The 23,979-nt window shown below is 45.1% G+C and overlaps 1 protein-coding gene across 2 annotated transcripts in view; it reads right to left on the reverse strand.

Annotated features, from left to right (window-relative positions):
- Positions 1 to 23,979, reverse strand: part of LOC147619083 (putative mitochondrial import inner membrane translocase subunit TIM21) — a 75,175-nt gene that overhangs the window by 23,696 nt on the left and 27,500 nt on the right. Inside the window, exons 2-5 of one of the 2 annotated variants that reach the window (XM_086774288.1) lie at positions 8,856 to 9,043; positions 8,465 to 8,649; positions 8,320 to 8,368; positions 8,111 to 8,230 (exon numbers count right to left, since the gene is read on the reverse strand). In XM_086774288.1, coding sequence (XP_086630414.1) covers positions 8,111 to 8,230; positions 8,320 to 8,368; positions 8,465 to 8,649; positions 8,856 to 8,915 — 414 coding nt within the window. In that variant the 5' untranslated portion in view covers positions 8,916 to 9,043. The remainder of the gene's footprint in view (positions 1 to 8,110; positions 8,231 to 8,319; positions 8,369 to 8,464; positions 8,650 to 8,855; positions 9,044 to 23,979) is intronic. The other variant, XM_086774287.1, reaches the window with a different exon arrangement.

Here is a 23,979-nt window from a genome sequence, read left to right on the forward strand (position 1 = left end):
CACTAGCTCAGTACTTTCATAGTTTATTTCATGTTCATTTTGTCCTCTTTTTTTCTGGACATCCGGAAGACATTGACAATTGTACATTGATTTGTCTCATAGGTCGAGTTCGGCCTCTAGTAGACGTTAATGCAGCTTTCTTTCTTTCTTTCTCTCTCTCTCACATGCGGAAGCTCTGGGAGTCTTCTTTCAACCCTAAACACCTTCTTGGGACATGCTGATGCAAAACGCAAGCAAGAGAGATGGAAAGAAGAGAGAGAGATAGGTGAGTTTCAGTGTATTCGTATAGTACAAAAAGGTGTATATCATGGAAAGCCCTAGGCTGCCCCTCAAAAGGTGGTAAACACCTAGTCTACAGTCTAGTCTATGGACCCTACTTCCTAAAGTAGTGGGTGATTCCAACAATGAGCAAGTGGTGCCTTATAAGGCCATGGAACACCTCATGGACTGGCCGACCTGCTGTTGGCCAGCTTCCTAGACAAAAATTCACTTTTTGTCGCAGCCGATAGGAACATCCTTCTTTCATGCACTGGCCGACAGCCTCTTAAGTCCTCCACAAGGCTTCCCTGCTCAAGCCTCATACAAGTTGCACCAACTCCTATATATGGTTTTACTCTTGTTCTTTATCGGTTTCCCTTCAAGGATTAGTCCTAGGATTACCATGTACATGTGCATGCACATAGCATCCCCCTTTGCTAAACTTGATGACGGGATGCCAACTTCTGTTCTTGGATGACTGTCATTATCCCTTTGTCTCTTCCTAGAGTCCCAAACCTGTCATCCTTCCCTTCTTGGCAACCTTTTCACTGAAAACCATACCCGGTCTCCAAATCCAATGAAGATCTAAGCATCTGTTCCATCTTGTCCCCTATCCCTTCATGCCCTGTCCCTGAACACTTTCTCTGGTTTTCTATTCCTGAGTATTGAGTCTGGCACTCTCACTCCACCCCTTGGAGGATCATCCTCGCTTGGAACCGTTGCCTGAAAGCCTTTCTTGCTATGCCCCAAGTGGCACCTAACTCACAGCACTACCATTCCCCTTGGGTCTTGTGGAACACCTAAAACCAACCTAGCGGGTGTTGGGTGTTGGACTCACACACTCACACACACAAACCTGCACTTTAGGGTTAGGTGCAAGGTTGAGAAGCTCACACACAGAAATGAGAGAGAGAGAGAGAGAGAGCCAAAAGTGTGGTATCCACAAAATGCAAGTCGACCCTTGCATGTGTGCAACATCCATATAATATAGAAGTACAAAATATTATATGTTAGAGTGTCCTTTCACACTTGATGTCCAAGGGAAAAAACCACATGGGAAAAAGTGCCCTTGGTTAAGCCCTGTTCACACATAGCACTACTATAAGTGAGCATATGCCTACAAATCCCCCCTATAGTGGAAGTGTGAACCTGTACAAGGTAGCAGATCACTCTCTGTATGAGAGTAAGCCCAAAGCTTTGCGGAAAGCTTCAAACTTTTCTCGAGATAAAGCCTTTGTGAATAGATCTGCAACATTATCCTGTGTAGGGCAATAAGATAAACTGATCTCCCCTGCATGTAGCCTCTCTCTGACATAGTGATAATGAATCTCTATGTGCTTGGTACGTGCATGAAATACTGGATTTCGTGCCACAGCCATAGCACTCTGGCTATCAGTGAGAATGGTGGTGGGTGTCTGCTGACACTCACGAAGATCAGCCAATAGTCTCCTCAACCATACACAATCTACTGTAGCTGTAAAGACTGCCCTGTACTCAGCCTCACAAGTAGATGTAGCAACAGTGGGTTGCTTTTTACTCAACCAAGATATGCATGAGCTGCCAAGAAAAAAACAATTCCCACTGGTGGATTGCCTGGTATCGTAATCACCAGCCCAATCTGAATCACTGTATGCATAAAGCTACAAGCTGCCCCCCCTGGGATAGAACAAACCAAGATCCAGGGTACCCTTAAGATAACGAAAAATGCGTTTGACTGCTTGCCAATGCTTTGTGCCTGGGCTGTGCATGAATTTGCTCAACAAAGACACCCCAAAAGATATGTCTGGCCTCGTGTTACACAAGTAAATGAGGCATCCCACTGCCTGGCTATAAAGGCCAGCCTCAAAAGGCTCTCCAATATCATGCATAGTAAGCCGTACACCTGGTTCTACCGGAGTAGAAATGGGCTTACATTCATCCATGTGAAACCTTTTTAGCAAACTTTTTATGTACTTAGTTTGCTGCATAACAATGCCATCATCTGTATGCATAAACTGTATGCCGAGATAGTAGTGTAAAGGCCCCAAATCTGACATATCAAATTCAGCTTTCAAATCAGCTTTGAAATCTGAAATTTGTGCTTTGCTTGTACCTGTAATGAGCATGTCATCTACATACAAGATGACTATGAGAATATCGGCATCGGTTTTCTTCACATACAATGTGCTTTCAGCTGAACTATTCTCAAAACCTTGGCTGGTTAGATGAGCATGTATCTTATCATACCAAGCTCTTGGAGCTTGTTTTAACCCATACAATGCTTTGTGCAACCTGCATACTTTATGTTCCTCACCAGGAACTACAAAACCAATGGGCTGATTTACATATACTTCCTCCTGTAAATCCCCATTTAAGAATGCAGTTTTGATATCCAATTGATGCACTTTCCATCCTTTATGGGCAGCCAATGCAATCACTGATCTTATTGTGGTCATTCTCGAAGTAGGAGCAAAAGTCTCTTCATAATCTATTCCCTTTTTCTGGCAGTAGCCTTTAGCCACAAGTCTTGCTTTGTACCTGTCAATAGTACCATCAGACTTTCTTTTGACTTTGTACACCCACTTTGTGCCAATTACATGCTTGCCTTTAGGCAATTCCACAAGATCCCATGTATTATTCTTCATGATAGAAGAAATTTCAGCTTGCATAGCTTGCAACCAATGCTCATTCTCATGTGCTTCTTCATAAGAAGAAGGCTCTTCTGAATCAAAGAGACCACCCATTGCGAATGCAGACTCCCCACGATGTACATTCAAAGCATGGCTGGAACTAGCCCTTGTTCTACCTGTGAGTGGAGCTGCAAGTTTGCTTTCTTGCAAAGTTTTCAGCAACCATCTTGGCACTGACTTGGCTGTGTCTATGGCTGTTTGCTCTTCCCTGACAAGATCTTCCACTTCTTCCACAGAAGGGGGCTGAATGGCTGGCTGGTCCACATGTTCTACATGTGGATTTTCTTGTGTAGGGGCTGGCTGATCTGAATCCCCCCTAATTGCAATGGGTAAAAGTCCATCAAACATGTCCTGTATGCCTGTATCATTATTTTTATACAAGCTGACCATGGGCTGTTCTGAATTTTCAGCAAATACCACATCTCTACTTACAAAAATCCTTCGTGTAGTTGGATTATAAAGACGGTATCCTTTGCTTTCATTGCTGTAGCCCACAAAAATGCATTTAATTGCTTTGTCATCAAGCTTTGTTCGGAGTTGTTCTGGCACATGTGCATATGCCAAACACCCAAATGTACGCATATAATCCACTGTTGGCTTTCGGCTATACCAAGCCTCAAATGGTGTTATGGTTTTCAAAGCTTTTGTTGGACACCTGTTCAACACATGAGTTGCACACATTATAGCTTCCATCCAGAATTTGTGAGGCAACTTTTGTGCTTTTACCATGCATCTTGCCATCTCCATGAGAGATCTATTTTTCCTCTCAGCTACACCATTCTGCTGCGGTGTATAAGGCACAGTACATTGGTGTTTGATGCCCTTTTGAAGCATATAATCCTTGAATGCATTTGACATGTATTCTCACCTCTATCTGAGCGAAGTGTTTGGACTTTACATGCACACATATTTTCAGCCATTGCTACAAAATGTCGAAAGCATGTAAACACATCTTCTTTTGCTTTCAAAGGGTAAGCCCAAGCAAACCTGGAGTAGTCATCAATGAATGTGACAAAGTAAAGATGCCCCCCTATGGATGTTGTCCGCATTGGACCACATACATCACTATGTATGAGCTGTAATTTATTTTCAGCTCTAACAGCTCCATCTTTGGGGAATGGTTTCCGATGCATCTTTCCCAAAATACACCCCTCACATACTTGCCTTGGCGGAGACTCAAGAGGCAGCATATTATCAACCATATGATGCTTCTGTAAAAGCATCAAACTCAGAAAATTTACATGCCCAAAACGAGCATGCCATAGCTCTGCATCATGCATAGCAGGAGTGTGGGCAGCCACTGTATTTGCATCATAATTGCGCTTGTCATAGCTGTCCAGCTTATACAAGCCTTTGTATCGTGTTCCAGAAGTGACTATTTCATAACCCTTTGATGGGTCTTTTACCAAACACTTCCCATCTTCAAATTCAACCTTTAAGCCTTGATCGTTTATGGCTGAGACGGAGAGCAGATTTTTCTTTATACCTGGAACATACAATACATTTTTCATACATATATTGGCACCATTGGCTGCAATAAGTATGACATTACCAATTCCCTTTACATGTCAACAAAGTATAACTGCAAGCAAACCAAGCACCAATGTGCACTGCCAGGCAACCAAATGTCCTGCGCAAATGTATGCCTGCAAACCAAAGCAAGTGTAAACCTGCACCAAATTGTCCAATTACACTCAATGTGTATACATACGCGACAAATCGAAGCTGTAATGCCCAATTACATGCTCCAATCAGAAAATCCCCAATTTTTATGCACTCCAATCGCTTCAATGTGCATCTAATTGGCCAATTTTCACAAAAGCCCCAAATTTCTGCAAATGTATGAGCTTCAATTTGCCAATTTTGACCTCAATTTTGAAAACCCCCAAATTTCTGCAAATTAGAGAGGTTCAATTTGCTGATTTTGACCTCAATTTCAAAAACCCCCAAATTTCATCTGCAATTTCATTGTCTGCAAAATCGGCATATGACCTGTGCACTGCAATGGCTGCAGATTTTGTATTTGGGTTTGATAAAAAATTTTGACAGAGAAATACCTTCAGGCTTGCAGAGTGTAGGCTAGGAGCACAAGGAGGCAGCTGGACGGCGGATGGCTTTGGGCAGCCAACGGGGAGCTGAGCTGAAGGTGACGGGGCCCAGGCGGAAGCAGCACGGTGCATAGGCGTCGGGCGAGCAGGCGCTGAAGGTGACGGGGCCCAGCTGGAGGTGTCGAGCGAGCAAACACCCGCCTGCAGTCGACGAAGAGGTTTGCAGAGGGCTGGTGTCAGGCAGGACCCGCCGGCGGCCTTGCACTAGCACGGAGGGCTCAGGACGACTGCGGCTGTTGTAGACGTCCGGAGCGTACCAGCCACAGGCGCGTTGGGCAACGGGCACGCACGGGAGGCAACGGCGGGCATGGTTGGTCGGAACGGAAGGGAAAGTGCGGCCTGAGCTGAACGGCGAGCGGGGTCAGGGCGACGACGACGAAGGCCGTGACGTAGGAAGGATTACGCGGGCGCCGTGGGAAGGGAACAGCAACGGCCGACTGGAACGAAACCGGTGGGCGACGCCGGGCGGAACTGAATGGCGAGTGGTCGGCCGGAATGGCGAGTGGTCGGCCGGAACTGAACGGCGATGGCGGGCGGTCGGGACAGAGCGGCCGCCGGATGCAGAGGACTATAACCACCGGACAGCAGCGGCCGCCGGCTGCTGGAGTATAACCGCCGGATGCAGAGGCCGGACAGGAGCGCCGCCGGCTGCTGCTGTAACCGCCGGATGCAGGGGCGGTGCCGCCCGCGAGCTGGGCGGTGGTGGTGGGCTCCCCACTAGTGCCGCCCGTTCCTGGTGGCTGGATGGTGGAGCAGCGACGGAACCGGCGGACGGAAATCACGGACGGACGGCGACGAAAATTCGCAGTCGACGGAAAAACACAGCGTCGACGGAATTTCACAGTTTTTTTCCGCAGTTTCTGCACAGCCACCACTCCAGGGCCAGCTCCCAGCTCTGATACCAATTGTTGGGTGTTGGACTCACACACTCACACACACAAACCTGCACTTTAGGGTTAGGTGCAAGGTTGAGAAGCTCACACACAGAAATGAGAGAGAGAGAGAGAGAGAGCCAAAAGTGTGGTATCCACAAAATGCAAGTCGACCCTTGCATGTGTGCCACATCCATATAATATAGAAGTACAAAATATTATATGTTAGAGTGTCCTTTCACACTTGATGTCCAAGGGGAAAAACCACATGGGAAAAAGTGCCCTTGGTTAAGCCCTGTTCACACATAGCACTACTATAAGTGAGCATATGCCTACAGCGGGAACTTCTTCCGTGTCTTGTATTACTCTCCATGGCTTCATCTGGGACTGAATCAGTGTTTAGCCTTGCTGAGCCTGATGCTCTGATACCAATGTCACATTATTACCTATAGCCTATGCATAAGCCTTATGCATAAAGGCTATACATAAGTCTATAGGCAAAACGCTATATGTGGAAGCTCTTGGAGTCTTCTTTTAGCCCTAAACACCTTCTTGGAACATGTTGATGCAAAACGCAAGCTAAAGAAATGGAGAAAAGAGAGAGAGATAGCTGAGTTTCAGTATATTCATATAATACAAAAAGGTGTACATCATGGCAAGCCCTAGGCTACCCCTCAAAGGTGGTAAACACCTAGTCTACAGTCTAGTCTATGGACCCTACTCCCTATAGGAGTGAGTGATTCCAACAATGAGCAATTGGTGCTGTATATGGGCCATGGAACACCTCATGGACTGGCCGACCTATTGTCGGCCAGCTTCCTAGACAAATCACTTTTTGCTGCAGCCGACAGGAACATCCTCCTTTCATGCACTGGCCGATAGCCTCTTAACAAGGCTTCCTAACTCATACAAGCTGCATCAGCTCCTATATCTGGTTCTAATCTTGTTCTTTATCTGTTGCCCTTCAAGGATTAGTCTTGGGATTAGCATGTACATGTGCACATAACACTCTCTCTCTCTTTGTGGAGTGTTGCCATGGTGGTTAAAACACCGGTTCGAGAGACCCCAGGTTCAAGTTGCATTTCTTGCATTCTTGTGCCTTCATTTAGATCATATGGGGTCCGCTGGCTTGTTGGCGACAACGTTGAAAGCCTGATCCCATCTCACCTATGCAGAATTGGTAATTTGAGAGCATTAAGTCTAGATCATATGTGGCCACTGGCTTGGCGACAACGTTGAAAGCCTCATCTCATCTATTCTCTGAAGAATTGAGAGCATTAAGGCTTTGTGCTTTAACCAAATGTCTTTGGTCTATCCTGTTGGAGATGCAATTCAGACTTCTAGAGAGAACCAGCTGCACGTGGTGAGACTGGGTTTGAATCTTGGCAAGTTGAGGTTTCTACAATTGGATAATTTGAGGTCACCTAACACCTTAAGGTTTTGGGGTCTGGATGGCTAGACCAATTCGTGGAACACCTCAGTTAAGTGCACTTGCACAGGAACACAACTGGGATGGGTGAACTACCAGGACGTGGGAGAATCCATGTTTCCAACACGTCCTTCATGCTAATTGGCACTCTCTGTATCCCTACAACCCCACTTAGAGAGACCATCAGCACCCTCTGCATTTAAACACACCTTGCAGGGTCATAAGGAAACACTCATGATGATCTATAACACCTCCATGAAATCTGCAGGACACCCTTTCCTTTCTTAGTCCCACAAGTGCTGTCCATCATGTGATCTAAATCTCCAAGATACCCTCAAGGACACACTTCCCTTTGTTAGTCCCTCTTAAGAGCTGTAAGTCCTATCCCCACTTAGTGTAGCTGGAAAAAAACACTAGATGCATGCATGGACCTCACCTCTACTCGTTAAACTCCAAGTTTCCAACACGTCCTTCATGCTAATTGGCACTCTTTGTATCCCTACAACCCCACTTAGAGAGACCATCAGCACCCTCTGCATTTAAACACACCTTGCAGGGTCATAAGGAAACACTCATGATGATCTAACACCTCCATGAAATCTGCAGGACACCCTTTCCTTTCTTAGTCCCACAAGTGCTGTCCATCTTGTGATCTAAATCTCCAAGAGACCCTCAAGGACACACTTCCCTTTGTTAGTCCCTCTTAAGAGCTGTAAGTCCTATCCCCACTTAGTGTAGCTGGAAAAAAACACTAGATGCATGCATGGACCTCACCTCTACTCGTTGAACTCCATCTTCGTCTGCCCAAGTACGATGAGGAATATGTTGTCTGGCTGCACGATTACGAGTATCCTGTCCATAGCCAGTAATGGGTGTGCCGATCCTCACTGTCACCTGCATGCATTCATGCCCATGTTAGGGGTCAGTTGCAAGCCACACACCTACAGTAGCTTGCTATAGCCTGCTAAAACTGGCAAGAGAACCTGACTATCACTCTGAACTCTGTTTAATGCCTTGTTGAAAACCTTATACCTGGAAAAAGACATGGCCCATTAGTGGAGCTTGTAAGCTATGGTATGCGTGCAAATCCAATAAAAAAATTTAAGAAAACACACGGGAATGACTCACTCCTTGGGTTCGAAAATAAGCTCCTTGAATACTCCATATGCAGCGAAACCAGCGACAGCAAAACCAAAGCAAATGATTAAACTGTACGAGGCACCTTCTACAAAAGTAACAGGTTTTTGAGGGATTTTGTCTGTGATAGAGTCGAAAGGATCTTCATCCTGTGCAGCAAGATCCCTTCTTGTAGTCTGCAGTGGAGAATCCATATTTAGAAAAAAGAATAAAGATGCAACACATTTTAACTAGTTTTCCACCTGAGGGATCATTAACAAAATACATGGCTAGCAAAATAAATAGAAAATAATCACATGCACTCGTTTATGCAAACACATGCATAACAATAAACCGCATATGACTCAACTGGACACATGAGAATAGCTCTTCTCAGTCTTACATGAGACACATGTTTGCAACTAGCAGCCATTGATGAGAGGATTGAGTATAAGAATCCCATTCCTATAACCTTGGATTCATTGAGCTGCTTATAAAAATGTCAAAACAAGCTTTGAAGGTTTACAATTCCCACACAAGTGAGTGAATTCGTATGATCATCAGAGGATTAAATCTGCATGTTTTTGCTGCCTGTGGATGATGCAAGCGAAACGGAAGCCATAACAGTGCACTGTTGAGAAGGGTTTCATAAACATTTCAAATGAACATTTTTTTTTTTCAAAAAGAAACTTCTATTAAGTATGAAAAAGTCATACAACAATCACAGCTATAAGCTGGAAAAGAATAGAATCACCCCAAATATGTAAGGTGATTTCAACCACTGAGGAGCATCATGATGCCATGAAAGACCCGTGGGACTAGAGGAAAAGAAGATGCCATGGTCCCACTCCCGCAAAAATATCACGCGCTTTTGAGTACAATGAACATTTTGAGTATGTTTCAAGTATATGTCAAAAGGAGTGCTGCACAATCAACGTGAAAATTGCATAGATCACAAAAAAAAAACCCCAAATATTTCAAATCTTAATTATTAAACCTGTAATCCCACTAAGCCTTGGGTAAATACTATATATACCTTCATAAGATTGGTATATATCCATGAGGTGATAGCCCAAGAGGTGAAGGTGTTTCCCTAGGACCAAGAGATCCTGGGTTCAAGACCCCCAAGGTGTTTCCTCAGCAACATCTCCGACGGCGGGTAGTGAAAAAATCATAACTAAAGGAGGATCTTGTGCCTAAGGCTAGTCGGGAAAAAAAAATTGGAATATATCCAACATTACAAACACAAACACTAAAGTTCAACTGATAAAGGAACGACTAAAACAAGAAACTTAGCAAGCTATGTGTCACATGCACCCTACACTATGGTGCTCTGTGACACTCGCTCAGCATTCAATGTAATATTATACATCATTAATACCCTTTTTAGGTATTTGTTGTATACCGTGGCCCCATTGTGAGCGCCAGTCCAAGACATGTCAAGCACAAGCTACATAGGTCTTCTTCTAACCTTAGGTGTCAGGGTTTGTCCCTTAACCCACTTGGAGAAGAGTCACACGTAGGTCACCTTAGGCTAGGGCACATCTAGGTCAAGCCTAGAAGCATATAGAAGCATGTAAAGAGCATCTAGGTATGCACATGGGCATGGGTCAGCCGATAAGGCAGCCCATTACATGGGCTTTGCCTTGTCTTGATGCATAGCATCATAGAACCCCTCACACATACCAGTCGGCCAGCATAAACACCATATATATTCAGTCGGCCAGCATAGATCACTATATAAGAAGCACCTAAATCATTGTATAAATCATCTTATACTACAAAAGTTCAATCAAGGATTCAAGTCAACATGTGTGATTAAGTTCCCTCCGGTTCTTGGGGCATACAAATCAGCCTCAAGCACTCCGTGCTTCAATCCAAGGCAGCAAAGAAGATCATGTCATCTTCAACCAACATATGTGCATATCCTCAGCAGTTCACGATTTTGCAGAAGTCACTTCATAGTCTTCAACAGTGCTATTGGTTCAACCTGCGTTCAATCTTCCTCGTCCTTGCGTTTGGCAATCCACAGTCATCATTCACATCATTGTACAAAGTTCTCCAAAGTAATGCAAGCAAATACTCTTGCTTGCCCAATTTGGTGTCAACTCTCATCTTCTCTCTCAACTCTTCTCTCTTAAGTCAAATGAATTGCATAAACTCACAAGTTTAAAGAAGGCTTTGTTGCGTGTTACAATGGTCAACCTATTGCATGCTACATTGATATCAGAGTTGCAGGTTGTGACCCAACTTAGCTACCCAAAAGTGAGAGCATCCCGTGGATGGTAAAACTACAGTCAAGAAAAACCACCCAAGCCTCCACAATGTTAAGAGAGACTTCTTCAGAAAGCTACAAAGAAGATATGAAAGGAGAGATCAACAAAGAAGCAACAGCAGCAGAAAAAGCCAAAGAAAAAGAAAAAAGAAAAGCCAAAGAGGAAGCTGCAAAAGCCAAGGAAGCAATCAAAGAAGATAAAAAGCCAAAAGAACTTTCAAAGTATAAAAGATTATTCCTCATCATGGAGCAACAATGTAACATGCAGCGGAATTATGCGTAATGAAGGATCCTGACACACAAGTCTCACACCACCTTCTTTATCCTGAGTTTCGCGAGTCTTTAGCAATTCCCTTTATCACTTCAAACTTTAAGAGATGAGAGAGAGAGAGAGAGAGAGACATCTGTACACCTTATTGAGTCCCAAATTACCCACTGAAGAGCCCCCTCCTATTGCTAGGAGTATTTGCTTTATTATCTTTGAAGAGAATGAATGGGGACTAACTTTGGACTGAATGGGGACTGACTTTGGACTGTAGATAAGCCAAACGCAAGACCTTTGAAAGACCAAGAGTCGGGTTGTAGAAGCACCAATGATGACCGATCTCAAGCCTATACACTCTTCCAATGGAAAGTAGGAAGGCTGCAAATCTAAGGCTGAGAGAAGGGGCTGATTGGGATTGTTCTAGGCTGTGTGTATATGCTGAAAATGAATGAATGAATGTGTTTTACCTTCACCGATAGGGCTGCAGCAAAACGATGATGTGAGTGAATGCTGACAACTGAATGTATGCTGAAAACGCAAGGTACAGAAGTGCTTCTACTAGCTGAATGCTGTTGATGCTGCGTTTTGATGATGGAGGACTAAATGCTTCATGCGTTGATGCTCCTTGTGCTGAAGGGAAACGCTTGACTCCAATGATTATGATATGAGATGAATGATGTAAGGCTGAGCTATTCATATGCCTCTCATGTGCAAGTCCGCTGGCTGAAAGCTGGCCGACTGCAACATGTCTTGCATAAATGGATAATGTTGATAATAATATGGTAAAAATGCCAAATAAATGCTATAAAATATGGAAAAAATACTGGATGATATTCTGAGTCTTCTGCATTGATCTAGATAGTCTATATGCATATGGGATGAATGATATGCAAAATGCAAACATGCTCTAATGCAAACCCTAAGACTTCTACTAACTCTATATACATGAATGATTCTCTCCAAGTGGGTTAAGGGACTTTGACTGACTGACTGACTCTCTAAGGCTGAGGAATGACCTACGTAGGGTGCACGTGACATTCCCTCCTGCTTAGCTTGGTGGCAGGTTCATGGCTTCCAAGTAGTCCGCCAACAAGTAGACTCCTGAATGATCAGGATGCGGGTTTGTCTACTAAGAGCATCGGCCACTGGGTAAGGCTTACCAGGGATGTACTTGTTCAGTCCTCCAAATTGGTGGAAGAGCTGAATCTATCTAGTGTGCCAATCACTCCACTAGGCACTTGGCATCGCCGAGAGCCACTTACGTGCTTGGTGGTCTGTGTTGACTGTGAAAATGCATCCATAAGGAATAGGTTTCAAATGTTTGAGTACTGACTGCTGTTCTAGGTTGCCCTTGAAAGTCTTGGAAAGACGATAAGGAAACTTCTATCTGAGCACGAGCATAAATCAATGCTCCTTCCGCTCCCTTGCGGATAGCTCATCGGACCTGGAGATGAGAAATCATAGGAATGCCAAGAATGTTCCTATCCCCATGAATCATGACACGCTCGAGAAAACCTTTAGAGATAATAAAAGTGTCCTGCCCCCAATTGGGAATGGGTTCATACTAACGAAACCATTGGATTCCTAAAATCATGTCACACCCCAAAAGAGGCAAGACAATGAAATCTCACTAGAATGAGGCCTTTTGAACTTGAAAAGAAAACTGTTGTCACTTTTGAGACATGTGGATGCAGAGAACAGGTGTAAATCCGTCCACCTCCAAATGATAGGGCACTAACGTACAGCTCATGGTGGAACTTGGTAGCAAACGGAGGAGAGATGGCATCCTCAGAACTGCCTATGTCAAAAAGGACTATGAACTAGCGGCCCTTGGTAGAGCCATAAGCTTGGATTTGGCTTTTCTGTGTGGTTGTAGTCTCACCCTCCTGCTTAGCATCAAGCACTACGGATGGCATGGGATGCATAGAAGGTAAGACCTAAACCGCATTGGTGGTAGCAAGCGGGTTTGGAGAAGCGAGAGATACTACGGCAACTGTGGCAAAAGGCTCTTTACAGGCTTGCTCTCCTCATTTCTTCATTTTGAGCAAGAGTCAAAGCCCAATCATATGTGTTGGGTTCAATGTTACAAATTGTGAACCGGATGTTAGGATCTAATCCACGAATGAATTGATCCATCTTGGCCTGCTCAGATAACCCTAACTGTTGTGCTTAAGTTATAATCTTTCCATGGAAGATTTCAGAGGCTACACCTTACAGAGGGTGAGGGTGATTGGTTTTCAGACACGTGCATGGCACATAGATCCAGCACCGGCCAAGGTAGCCAGGGAGAGATTTTGGCGGTTATGGATTTGGGAGTGCCGACCACTCACGCGGTTGCAGTGGGACCCTGGAGAGTGGACGTGACATGATCCCACATATCGGGTGGAGACTCTGGATGCCCCTTTCTTTGCATATACAACGAGGCTCAGCCGCAAGATCCGGATGTCAAAGATAGATGGCACACCCGACAGCAGCAGCACCCTCATAGTCTCAGGGCCTATCACAGCGCTTCCTTTCAGATTTCTGGAAGAGGCTTTGAGACAGCTTTCAGCCGAGGAAGATCACTCTCTTCCTTTGGTTGATGGCACACAAAAGTCTGGCAGTGGGTACTTGGCAAGCAATCGGAGGGCGGTTAGCAGCTTGCCCGAGGTGCGCGACCACCCCCAGGAGCCTCAGCGACATTGCCTTTGGGATTGCCCGAAGGCTGAGCAAATTTGGCAGCGAATTCTCTGCATCTTTGCTATGGACAGGGTATCGACCCGGATTATCACTTGGGGTATTGTTGCTTGGGCCACTGAGGCTAGAGTGGTCAGGACTTACGAGGAGGATGGGGGAGGCCATGCCCTTCAGGTCTCCCACCATTGTATTGCAGTAGTACCAGTCACAGCCCCACCTACAGGTGTTTGGCATCCAAGCTCATGCCATGCCAGCATTGGGAGATTTGCAGTAGCATAGCAACCTAGCACATCTGGCGTGCTAGATGTAGCGAAGCCATCGAGGGTACCCACACTCCGTCGGCTGAGACCATCAGGAGCATATGGCTCGACATCATTCACACCCTCCGCGATCAGTGGGGGAAGTTGCAGGGAGGTTCTGACCGCATGCGGAAGCGGCGGGAAGCCTTCTTGAGACTTTGGAGGCCTGGCCGTTTCCTCACAAATAGAGGCGGTGACCCCATTTGGCACTACAGACCACCTGTGTGGTTCCCCCCCCCCCCCCCCCCTCCCCCTATATGAGATAGCCTTCTTCTCATAGAGCGGCCAGCCAGAGGAAAAGCATCTCTCCCCCTTATGATCACTTGTTTCTCGCCCTTATAAGCGAGTTTGTATTTAGCCCTTTGTGGCTGTTTTCTCTTTAACTAATTGAAGGATCTTTTTCCCGAAAAAAGTTATACTCTTTCCAGAAAACTTAAGCACAGGTAACTCGTTCTATATGAGTCCATAGAACTCATCCGCCAGGTTGGTCAGATACTGGGGGGGGAGGGAGAAATCTGGTCTTAAGGTCATGGACAAAGGTATCGCAGCAAAAAGCTGTGACACATGTGGTCGGGTCTGTATGAAGACTAGACCAATGCTACCACCAAGTGACTGCCTCACCCGACAGTGAGGCGCTACGTGGACTCTATCTTGAGAATCTGTGATCCTAGCTAAAGAAAAATGACCATTAAATTGATGAATAAATTGAGTAATAGCTAAATGATCACACTTACCATAATACTTACTAAAATTCGGTTGAGTTTGGATGACGGTAGTCTAGTCGATGTCAGGGGATTCTAGCTGGTGGCACCTATGGATGGAGAAACTAAAGAGAGGTGTTGATACTTCATATGTATGGCCTCCTTTTCCCTTTGGTGTTTGAGTAACATGCGCTCTCGATCGAGCTCTCATTGGTGCTCCCGAGTGGCAAGTTCAACCTGACACTAGTCTTTATCGATCCTACGTTGGCCTTCCTCGTAGTCCCGTCTGTCTACTATTTCTTCCCGCCGTCTAGCTTCATCCTCTCGTCTTTGTTGTTCCATCTGAAAGAAGAGGGTGACGAAGTCGGGGGGTAACTGGAGAAGTGGGTTTTGCTGCTGTTGCCTCCAAGAGTTGGAGACGCTCCATAAGAAGCTCATTCTGTACTCAAGGTAGAGCTATATCTATAGTAGGCGGAAGAGCAAGGTCTCCTTCGGAGGAGACGTCTTCTTGCCGATGTGTACTCTCCTTTGTAGACATGGTATTGAAGTCGGTAGTCGTGCCGGGAAGTTTAACCATCCAATGATGCTCTCACGCTAGGATGCAATGTGTGTAAACAAGTTGAATCTAATACCAATGTAACATGCAATGGAATTATGCGTAACGAAGGATCTTGTCACATAAGTCTCACACCGCCTTCTTTATCCTAAGTTTCACGAGTCTTTAGCAATCCACTTTATCACTTCAAACTTTAAGAGATGAGAGAGAGAGAGAGAGAGATACATCTATACACCTTATTGGGTCCCAAATTACCCACTGAAGGGCTCCCTGCTATTGCTAGGAGTATTTGCTTTATTATCTTTGAAGAGAATGAATGGGGACTGACTTTGGACTGTAGATAAGCCAAATGCAAGACCTTTGAAAGACCAAGAGTCGGGCTGAGCTGTACACAACTGTAAAAGCACCAATGATGACCAATCTCAAGCCTATGCACTCTTCCAATGGAATGTAGGAAGGCTGCAAATCTGAGGCTAAGAGAAGGGGCTAATTGTTGGGACTGCTCTAAGCTGTGTGTATATGCTGAAAATGAATGAATGAATGAATGCGTTTTACCTTCACCGATAGAGCTGTAGCAAAACGATGATGTGAGTGAATGCTGCCAACTGTACGTATGCTGAAAATGCAAGGTACAGAAGTGCTTCTACTGGCTGAATGTTGTTGATGCTACGTTTTGATAATGAAGGACTGAATGCTTCATGCGTTGATGCTCCTTGTGCTGAAGGGAAACCCTCGACTCCAATGATTATGATATGAGATGAATGATGCAAGGCAGAGCTATTTATATGCCTCTCATGTGTAGGTCAGCTGGCTGAAAGCTGGCCAACTGCAACATGTCTTGCATAAATGGATAATGTTGATAATAATATGGTAAAAATGCTAGATAAATGCTATAAAATATGGGAAAAATACTGGATGATATTCTGAGTCTTCTGCAATGATCTAGATGGTCTACATGCATATGGGATGAATGATATGCAAGATGTAAACATGCTTTGATGCAAACCCTAAGGCTCCTGTTGACTCTATATGCATGAATGATTCTCTCCAAGTGGGTTAAGGGACTTTGACTGACTGACTGACTCTCTAAGGCTGAGGAATGACCTACGTAGCTCGTGCCTAACATATCCTGGACTGAGGATTACAATGTGGTCATGGCGTATGAGTCACGACAAATATCAAATCCTAAAGGGTTCTACTGCTTGCATTGATGATGAGCCATCTTGTCACCATGCACTACAGTGCGAGGTGCATGTGACAAACAAAGACAAAAAGAAGCAGCCAAAAAGGCTGAAGAATGGAGGGCCAAAGAAGCCTGACGTGATGATGAACGAAGGCTAAGGACGCCAAATGCAAGGCTGATGAAGACCGACGACGGGCAGAACAAGCAACTCGAGAACACTAGCAAAGGCTTGAACGAGACGCTATGCAACTCCTATTAGAATATTGTGCATCTCAATGTTTGGGAACTATGCCTATTAATTGAGCTTATATTCTTTTTCCCTTGATATATGGGTTGTGGAGCAATTGGCCAGCTCCATAGGGACAGTCGGCCATCTCCTAGCATCCCTATAAAAAGAGCCGCCTCATCATCAGTTACAATATCCAATCCTTGCACATTGTAATGCCTCTTTGCTCGCTGGTATCGCCGTTGTAAAAGCCTCATGCTACATAATAAGATGTTCATTGTCTGATGTCTCTCTCTCTCTCTCTCTCTCTCTCTCTCTCTCTCTCTCTCGGCCTCTCTCCTTTGTTTTGCTTCCACATTGTGCAACTTTATCATGGTATCAATTGCTTAGCTACCAACATCCTCCCTCATCTGCTTAAGTTGGCATTTTTTGCTGGAAGAGAAAGCCTGCGTTTTTTTTCTTCAATCAACTAGTGGCTGTAGTTTGTTGTTGCGTTTTCATCTTGGAGAGAAAACTGCTGCCACCCACCAAAGCACAGTTGCTATGCCAAAAACGCAGTACCCAAGATGAAAACGCAGCCACATTCGCCATCTTCTTCATCAGCGTTTTTCATGTTGCCAGTAGTGTGTGGGCTGCATTTTTTTCAGCCTTGGATAGCAATTGGTGGTCTTCAAATCTTCTTCAAGTGTGGAGCGCTCCCAACTAGTGGCATTAACAACCTACCTCTTCTTTGGCGGTTCTGCCTGCTTTGTGGGCATTTTCCGGCAAGATTTGTGAGCTTGTTTGCTGCAGTCCAGTCCCACTCTACCTCAATTCTCAGAGGGGGCTCATCCGTCCGTCCCTTCCATGGCGTTGGAGTTTGTTTGAGAAGTTTTGGAGATTGGTGGAGTGCTAAGATCATCGGTGGCACAAAGGCTTGCTTGCAGAGGTTTGCTATTGCTTATGAACAAGGAGGACAAGTTGGACAGAACCAACTATGCCCATTGGAAGCTAAATATGTGGATCTCGTTCATCCACAAGGGTTTGTGGGAGATTGTGCAGGGCAATGAAAAGAAGCTCGCGCATCCTCAGAACTCGAGGCGATGGACCCAAGTGTAACTTGGACAACATGCTCAATACAAGAAGTAATTTGCTAAATTGACAAGAGACGCACAATGAGCCGGAACGGCCGGCCCCTCCCTCAAATAAAGTATATTGATCTTGGGAGAATCAAGTACATAGTGTCATGGGCATTTATGTCCAGATTTCCATACCAATGCATAGTATTGCAAACAATGTGGTTGTCGGTGTAGACTTGCAACTCACACTACCCTCTAAAGTGCCCATGTTCTCTACCATCTGCTCTCTATTGTTCCACCAGCACATGGTAGCAACAATCTGCAAGAGAGCACGTAAGACAAGAGAACACTACACAGGGTATGTAAACATAAAGTCATGCTCCTCCCTCCTACTACTTGCTTCAATATTAAAGCATCAAAGCTTACCAATTGTAAGTAGAGTCGATGACAACGAAAGTCTTCGCGATGAAAGCGTTTGGAGTGATGAAATCTTCAATCTGTCGCGATCCTTCGCGACAAAAGTCTTCAAGAGGATGAAGGGAACCCTGGGAAAGCTTCCCCTATCATTCAACTTGAGAAAGGAAGGTTGAAATTAGGGTTTTTAGCAAAAAGATCAGAAATAACAGCAAATTTAAGAGCTGTTTTGCTGAATTTCAGTCATTAGGAGTGTATGGGAGAGTGAACACCACTTGGAAACACTCTTGGAAGCTTGGAAAATGCACTAGCATGGAGTTGGGAAGGAGAAAGTGCAGAAAATATAGCCAAAAAAGGCCTCATGAAGGGGGCGCCTACTTCTAGAGAGAGAGGGAAGGCAGTTGGTGAATTGTCCACTGGTAGAGAGAACAAGTGCCTTGTGGTGCAAGCTAGAACGGACACATGGCTGGTTGCTCCCTTTGTACAAAGGGGATAAGGTCTAGGCAGTGGGCATAGGATTTTGTCCACCTCGGGACATCAATGTGTGCGAACACACGGCTGGTCATAACTTATAAGTGAGTTTTGGTCACCCAAAACTTAATGAAGTGTATACACACTCACTTGTAAATTAGTGCTAATTCCTAAGGCTGGGTTTTTGACCGATACTTACCGCCACATAACTATGTCAACAGACAGTTTCACATGCACGATTCACGGGCGGACGTCTCCTTACCCAAAACTACACATTGGTCAGGCAAGCATGGAAATAGCATTCAATTTTAATTGCAAGCAAGCACATAAAGATGCTATGCAATGCAGCATTGGTATGGACAATGCCCGTTTATGAGACTATACCAAAATAGACATGCTCCAAGCAAGTACACAAGGTACAAGACCCAATCGAACACCAATCCTCCAAGGCCGACGCATTTCCGAGCATGTACACACAAGCACAAGTCCCAGCGGAAAGCCAACTCCACAATATCACATGAGTGGCATCAATCCTCGGCATATACAACTGCCATGGACGCCAGTCCAATGTACATACATAATGAGAAAGCACGGGTGGACCAATTGGTTGGCCAAATGGTGACATCCCCTCCGGCTTCTAAACAGTTGTTCGCAACTGAAAAGCATCCAAATATGTATAAAGCAAATGCGGGCAATCTCTAAAGAACTCTTCATCTACCCATTTAGCATCAATGGGAAGAGAGTTCTTAAACTTCACAAGGTGACGCCTGACAACTTTGCCTGCAGCAAGCTTGCGTTCCTTGTGATACACAATCTGTTCTGGCTACAAAATCTCCTCAAGCTCATCCACGTCCGGTGGATCCTCAATGACCGGTTCACTGGGCTCTGGCCCTACCTACATACTTACGAAGAAGACTCACATGCAAAGCATTGTGTATATTCCAACGACTAGGCAATGCCAACCTGATAGCCACTTCATTAATCTTCTCGATCACTTGAAAAGGCCCATAGTACCTTGTTAGAAGAGCTTAGGATATGCTCCTTTGCAAGTCTTGATTTCTCAAATTTCAGCAATACCCAATCATGCTCTTTAACATCGAATTGCCTTCTATGCTTGTCGGCAACCTTTTTATGCTTGTCTTGTGACCTTGCAATTGTTGGTCATGTCCACTCCCGACTAGTTCAGGTGTGAGCCCAGCTTACTCACGGGCACTCATAGGAAAGCTTACTCACGGGCACTCTTTCCCTATGACTGGAGACAGGTTTTTTCCCCATGTGAACACACTTAGCCCTAGGCCTTTTAGTACTCACTTGTACTTTCATTTCATATCATTATTGAGTACATCTTTTCCAGCACTCTCACGTTTGTCTGTGCTTGAGGTTGTGTGTGTGTGTGTGTGTGTGTGCGTGCGCGCGCGCGCAGGCTAGCTTTCCTCCTACCCAACATTGGTATCAAAGCCTGGTTAGGGTTAGGGTTAGGATTTGCCCGCTGCTGCCCTTCAGCCCTTGAGCTTCAGCCTATTGGTATTAGGGTTTTGCTCCATTAGGGTTTTGCTGTTTAGGATTAGGGTTTTGCCCTCAGCCGCCCTGTCGCCCCCCTCAGCTGCTCGCCGCCGTCGTCGCCTTCAGATCCGCCCCCGCCCCTATGCGCCACCAGATCTGTCTTCGCCGCCTCTAGATCTAGATCAATCGCCTCTCAAACTTGTCGCCGCCGCCTCTGTCGTCGCCCTCACGGGCAGCCGCCGTACGATGCCCCGCCGTCGCCGCCAAGTACCGCGCCCTATACCACGCCCTGTACTGTCGTACGACTGTGCAGCAACTGCCTCAGATCTGTCAGATCTGCATGTCCTGCCTCATATCTGTACACCACCTGCCTATTGCTGCTGCCCAACTGCAACTCCAAATCCCTTACAGATTTCAGGTTTGTGGGATTTGCAAATTTTGACCTAAAATTGCTAAAAATTAGCAAATTAGTTGCATTAATTTTGGGGCTTTTCACCATTGAGCCTACAATTGAAACATTGGCACACATTGGCATTGATTTCAGCAAATTTGGTGCATAATTGCACTAGAAATTTGGGGATTTTGCAGAAATTGACACTATTTTGCAAAAATTAGCACTATTTGCAGGCAATTTTGGGTATTACAAGCACATTTGGTTGGCATTGGGACATTTCCTCCAATTTTTTGGGTATTACAGGCACATTTGGTTGGCATTGGGGCATTTTTCTCAATTTTTTGGGTATTACAGGCACATTTGGTTGGGATTGGGGCATTTCCCCCAATTTTTGGACATTGCAGCATTTGGTTCAGGTGACAATCGCATTAGCAGATTTACATGTGCAGATCCGGTTCAGATTTGGTCTAATTGGCTGCCTAAAAGTTAGGGCTTTTCTACATTGAGCCCATTTTTGGAGCATTCGAAGTTACCTTTGATTTGCCGGGATTTGAGTACTTGCAGCTTTTACAGGTGTCAGCTGATCGTGTTTTTGACGGCACATGTATACGTCTGTAGTTTGTTGCAGTATATGTATGCCATTGTGGACACTTTGACAGATTTGCATCATCGTGCAGTACACTTGCAGATTTGGGACATGCATATGTATTTCTCGTGGTGAAGGAGTTCCCTTTCAGTCCATTGATTATCCTGCTATTTATCTCCCGCATTCTTACGGTTTTGCTAGGCATTGCCTACTCGTGGTGACTTGTGACAGATTTGCTGTGTTATCATGGCCAACAGTAACAATGACCTCTTTGGAATGCTATCTCAAGAGGACAAGCTCAATGGGGATAACTACCCTATGTGGGCTTATATGATGCGTCATGTATTGGTTGCCAAGAATGTATGGCTATATGTGGATGGCACTAAGGAGCGTCCTCTTGCACCTGCTCCAACGGAAGGTGAAGTGATTCCCACTCATCCTCTTGCAGGTCCACCTCCTCGTCTTCCTCCTGCTCAGCAGCAACGTACTTGGGATGCTAGGGATGCTCGTGTCCATGCATTGATTGCTCTCTCGTGCCGCAGGCATATCATTCCGCATATTCGTTCCTGCACCACTGCAAAGGGTTCTTAGGATACCTTGGCGGCGTTGTATTCAGGTCGCAATGAGGCTCGTGTAGCTTACCTTCAGGGCAAGCTTGAGACTGACCGCATGCTTGAAGGTGACTCTATCGATCAGTACCTTATGCATATGAAAGACCTACGAGTGCAGCTCATTAACATTGATGAGGTCTTGACAGATAGTGTCACCGTTTGGCCACCTAATTGGTCCACCCGTGCTTTCTCATCATGTATGTACATTGGACTGGTGTCCATGGCAATTGTATATGCTGGGGATTGATGCCACTCATGTGATACTGTGGACTTGGCTTTCCGTTGGGACTTGTGCCTCCATGTACATGCCTGGAAATGCTTGGTGGATTGGTGTTCCATTGGGTCTGGTACCTCGTGTACTTGCCTGGAGCACATCTATTTTGGTATAGTCTCATGAACGGGGATTGTCCATACCAATGCTGCATTGCATAGCATCTTTATGTGCTTGCTTGCATGGAAATTGCATGCTATTTTCATGCTTGCTTGACCAATGTGTAGTTCCGAGTTAGGGGACGCCCGCCCATGAATCGTGCGTGTGACACTGTTTGCGCTGCTGACATGGTTATGTGGCATGTGACAGCAGCAGGTGGTAAGTATTGGTCATAAACCTAGCCTTAGGAGTTAGCACTAATTTATAAGTGAGTGTGTACACACTTCATTAAGTTTTGGGCAACCAAAACTCACTTATAAATTATGACCAGCCCGGTGTTCACACACACTGATGTCCCGAGGTGGACATAACCCAATGTCGATCGCCCAAACCTTATCCCCTTTGTACAAAGGGAGTAACCAACCATGTGTCCACTCTAGCTTGCTCCACAAAGCACCTGCCTGCCACCTACACTGGACAACTCACCACCTCACTACTCCTCCTCCTCCTCTCTCTAGAGATTGGCGCCTCCTTCATGAGGGCTATTGGGCTGCATTTTTTGCACATTCTCCTTCCCAACCCGATTTCCAAGCTTGCTAAGGTGTTTTTCAAGCTTCCAAGAGTGTTTCCGGATGCTAATCACTCTCCTACACACTCCCAATGACTGAAATTCAGCAAAACAACTCTCTTTATTACTGTAATTTTTGGTCTTTTTGCTGAAACCCCTAATTTCAACCCTCCTTTCTCAAGTTGAACCATAGGGGAAGCTTTCCCAAGGTTCCCTTCATCCTCTTGAAGACTTTTGTCGCGAAGAAATGCGACAAATCGAAGATCTCAAGACTCCAAGGACTTCTATCGCGAAGACTTCCGCTGTCATCGACTCTACTTACTCTATTGGTAAGCTTTTATGCTTAAATATGGGAGCAAGTAGCAGGAAGGAGGAACCGGATTACAAGATCACATACCCTGTGTAGTGTTCTCTTGTCCTACATGCTCTCTTGCAAATTGTTGCTACCATGTGTTGTTGGAACAATAGAGAGCAGATGGTAAGGAGCATGGGCACTTGAGAGGGTAGCGTGGATTGTAAGTCTACATCGGCAACCACTTGTTTGCAATACTGTATTCATATGCATTGGTATGGAAATCTGGTCAAAAATGCCCATGACACTATGTACTTGATTCTCCCAAGATCAATATACTTTATTTGAGGGAGGGGTCAGCCGTTCCAGCTCATTGTGTGTCTCTTGTCAATTCAACAATTTACTTCTTGTATTTGAGCAAGTGTCCATTAAATCTTAGTGTATTTAAGTGTATTGATTAGCACTGTGTTCAACCAAGTTACAGATAGCTATCTTGTTCACACAGTTTTGCGTAATTTGCCTAACTCTTATCAGACATTTGGCACCACTTTGCGGTTGTTGGCTGGCAATGCACCTAATGCGGTCACTTTTGACAACCTTGTGACTCTCTTGCTCAATGAAGAGCAATCTTGTTCCAACAGGACCAACATGATGTCTACTGAGTCAGCAATAGCTGCTCCATTTCGTGGGAATAGATCTAGGCCTAAACCTAGCCCATCGGATCCTCCCAAGAAAGAGGACAAACCTGAAAAGAAAAAGCACTGTAATTATTGCAAGAAAACAGGGCTTACCATAGAGGAATGCAAGAAGCGTATTGAGAGTGAAAAAAAGAAGCTGGCATCTTCTTCCACAAGTGCAGATCATGCCAATTTGGCTACACATGTGTCAACCTTGACCCTTACATCTTCATCGCTTACAGAAATGTCTTCTAATGCCGTTACTTTTGATGACTATGCTCTATAGTCTGTACTCCATGGTATGCATTGTCTAGCAGATGCATTTCACGGGGGGATTTCACTTGCCCACATGCAGTCCGTGATGCCTCATGGTCACTTATGCTTGTTGTCCCTTATGCTGGT

The sequence above is a fragment of the Cibotium barometz genome, chromosome 34 (assembly GCF_041138505.1).
Source record: "Cibotium barometz isolate CiBa-2024 chromosome 34, ASM4113850v1, whole genome shotgun sequence".
In the NCBI taxonomy this organism is placed as follows: domain Eukaryota; kingdom Viridiplantae; phylum Streptophyta; class Polypodiopsida; order Cyatheales; family Cibotiaceae; genus Cibotium; species Cibotium barometz.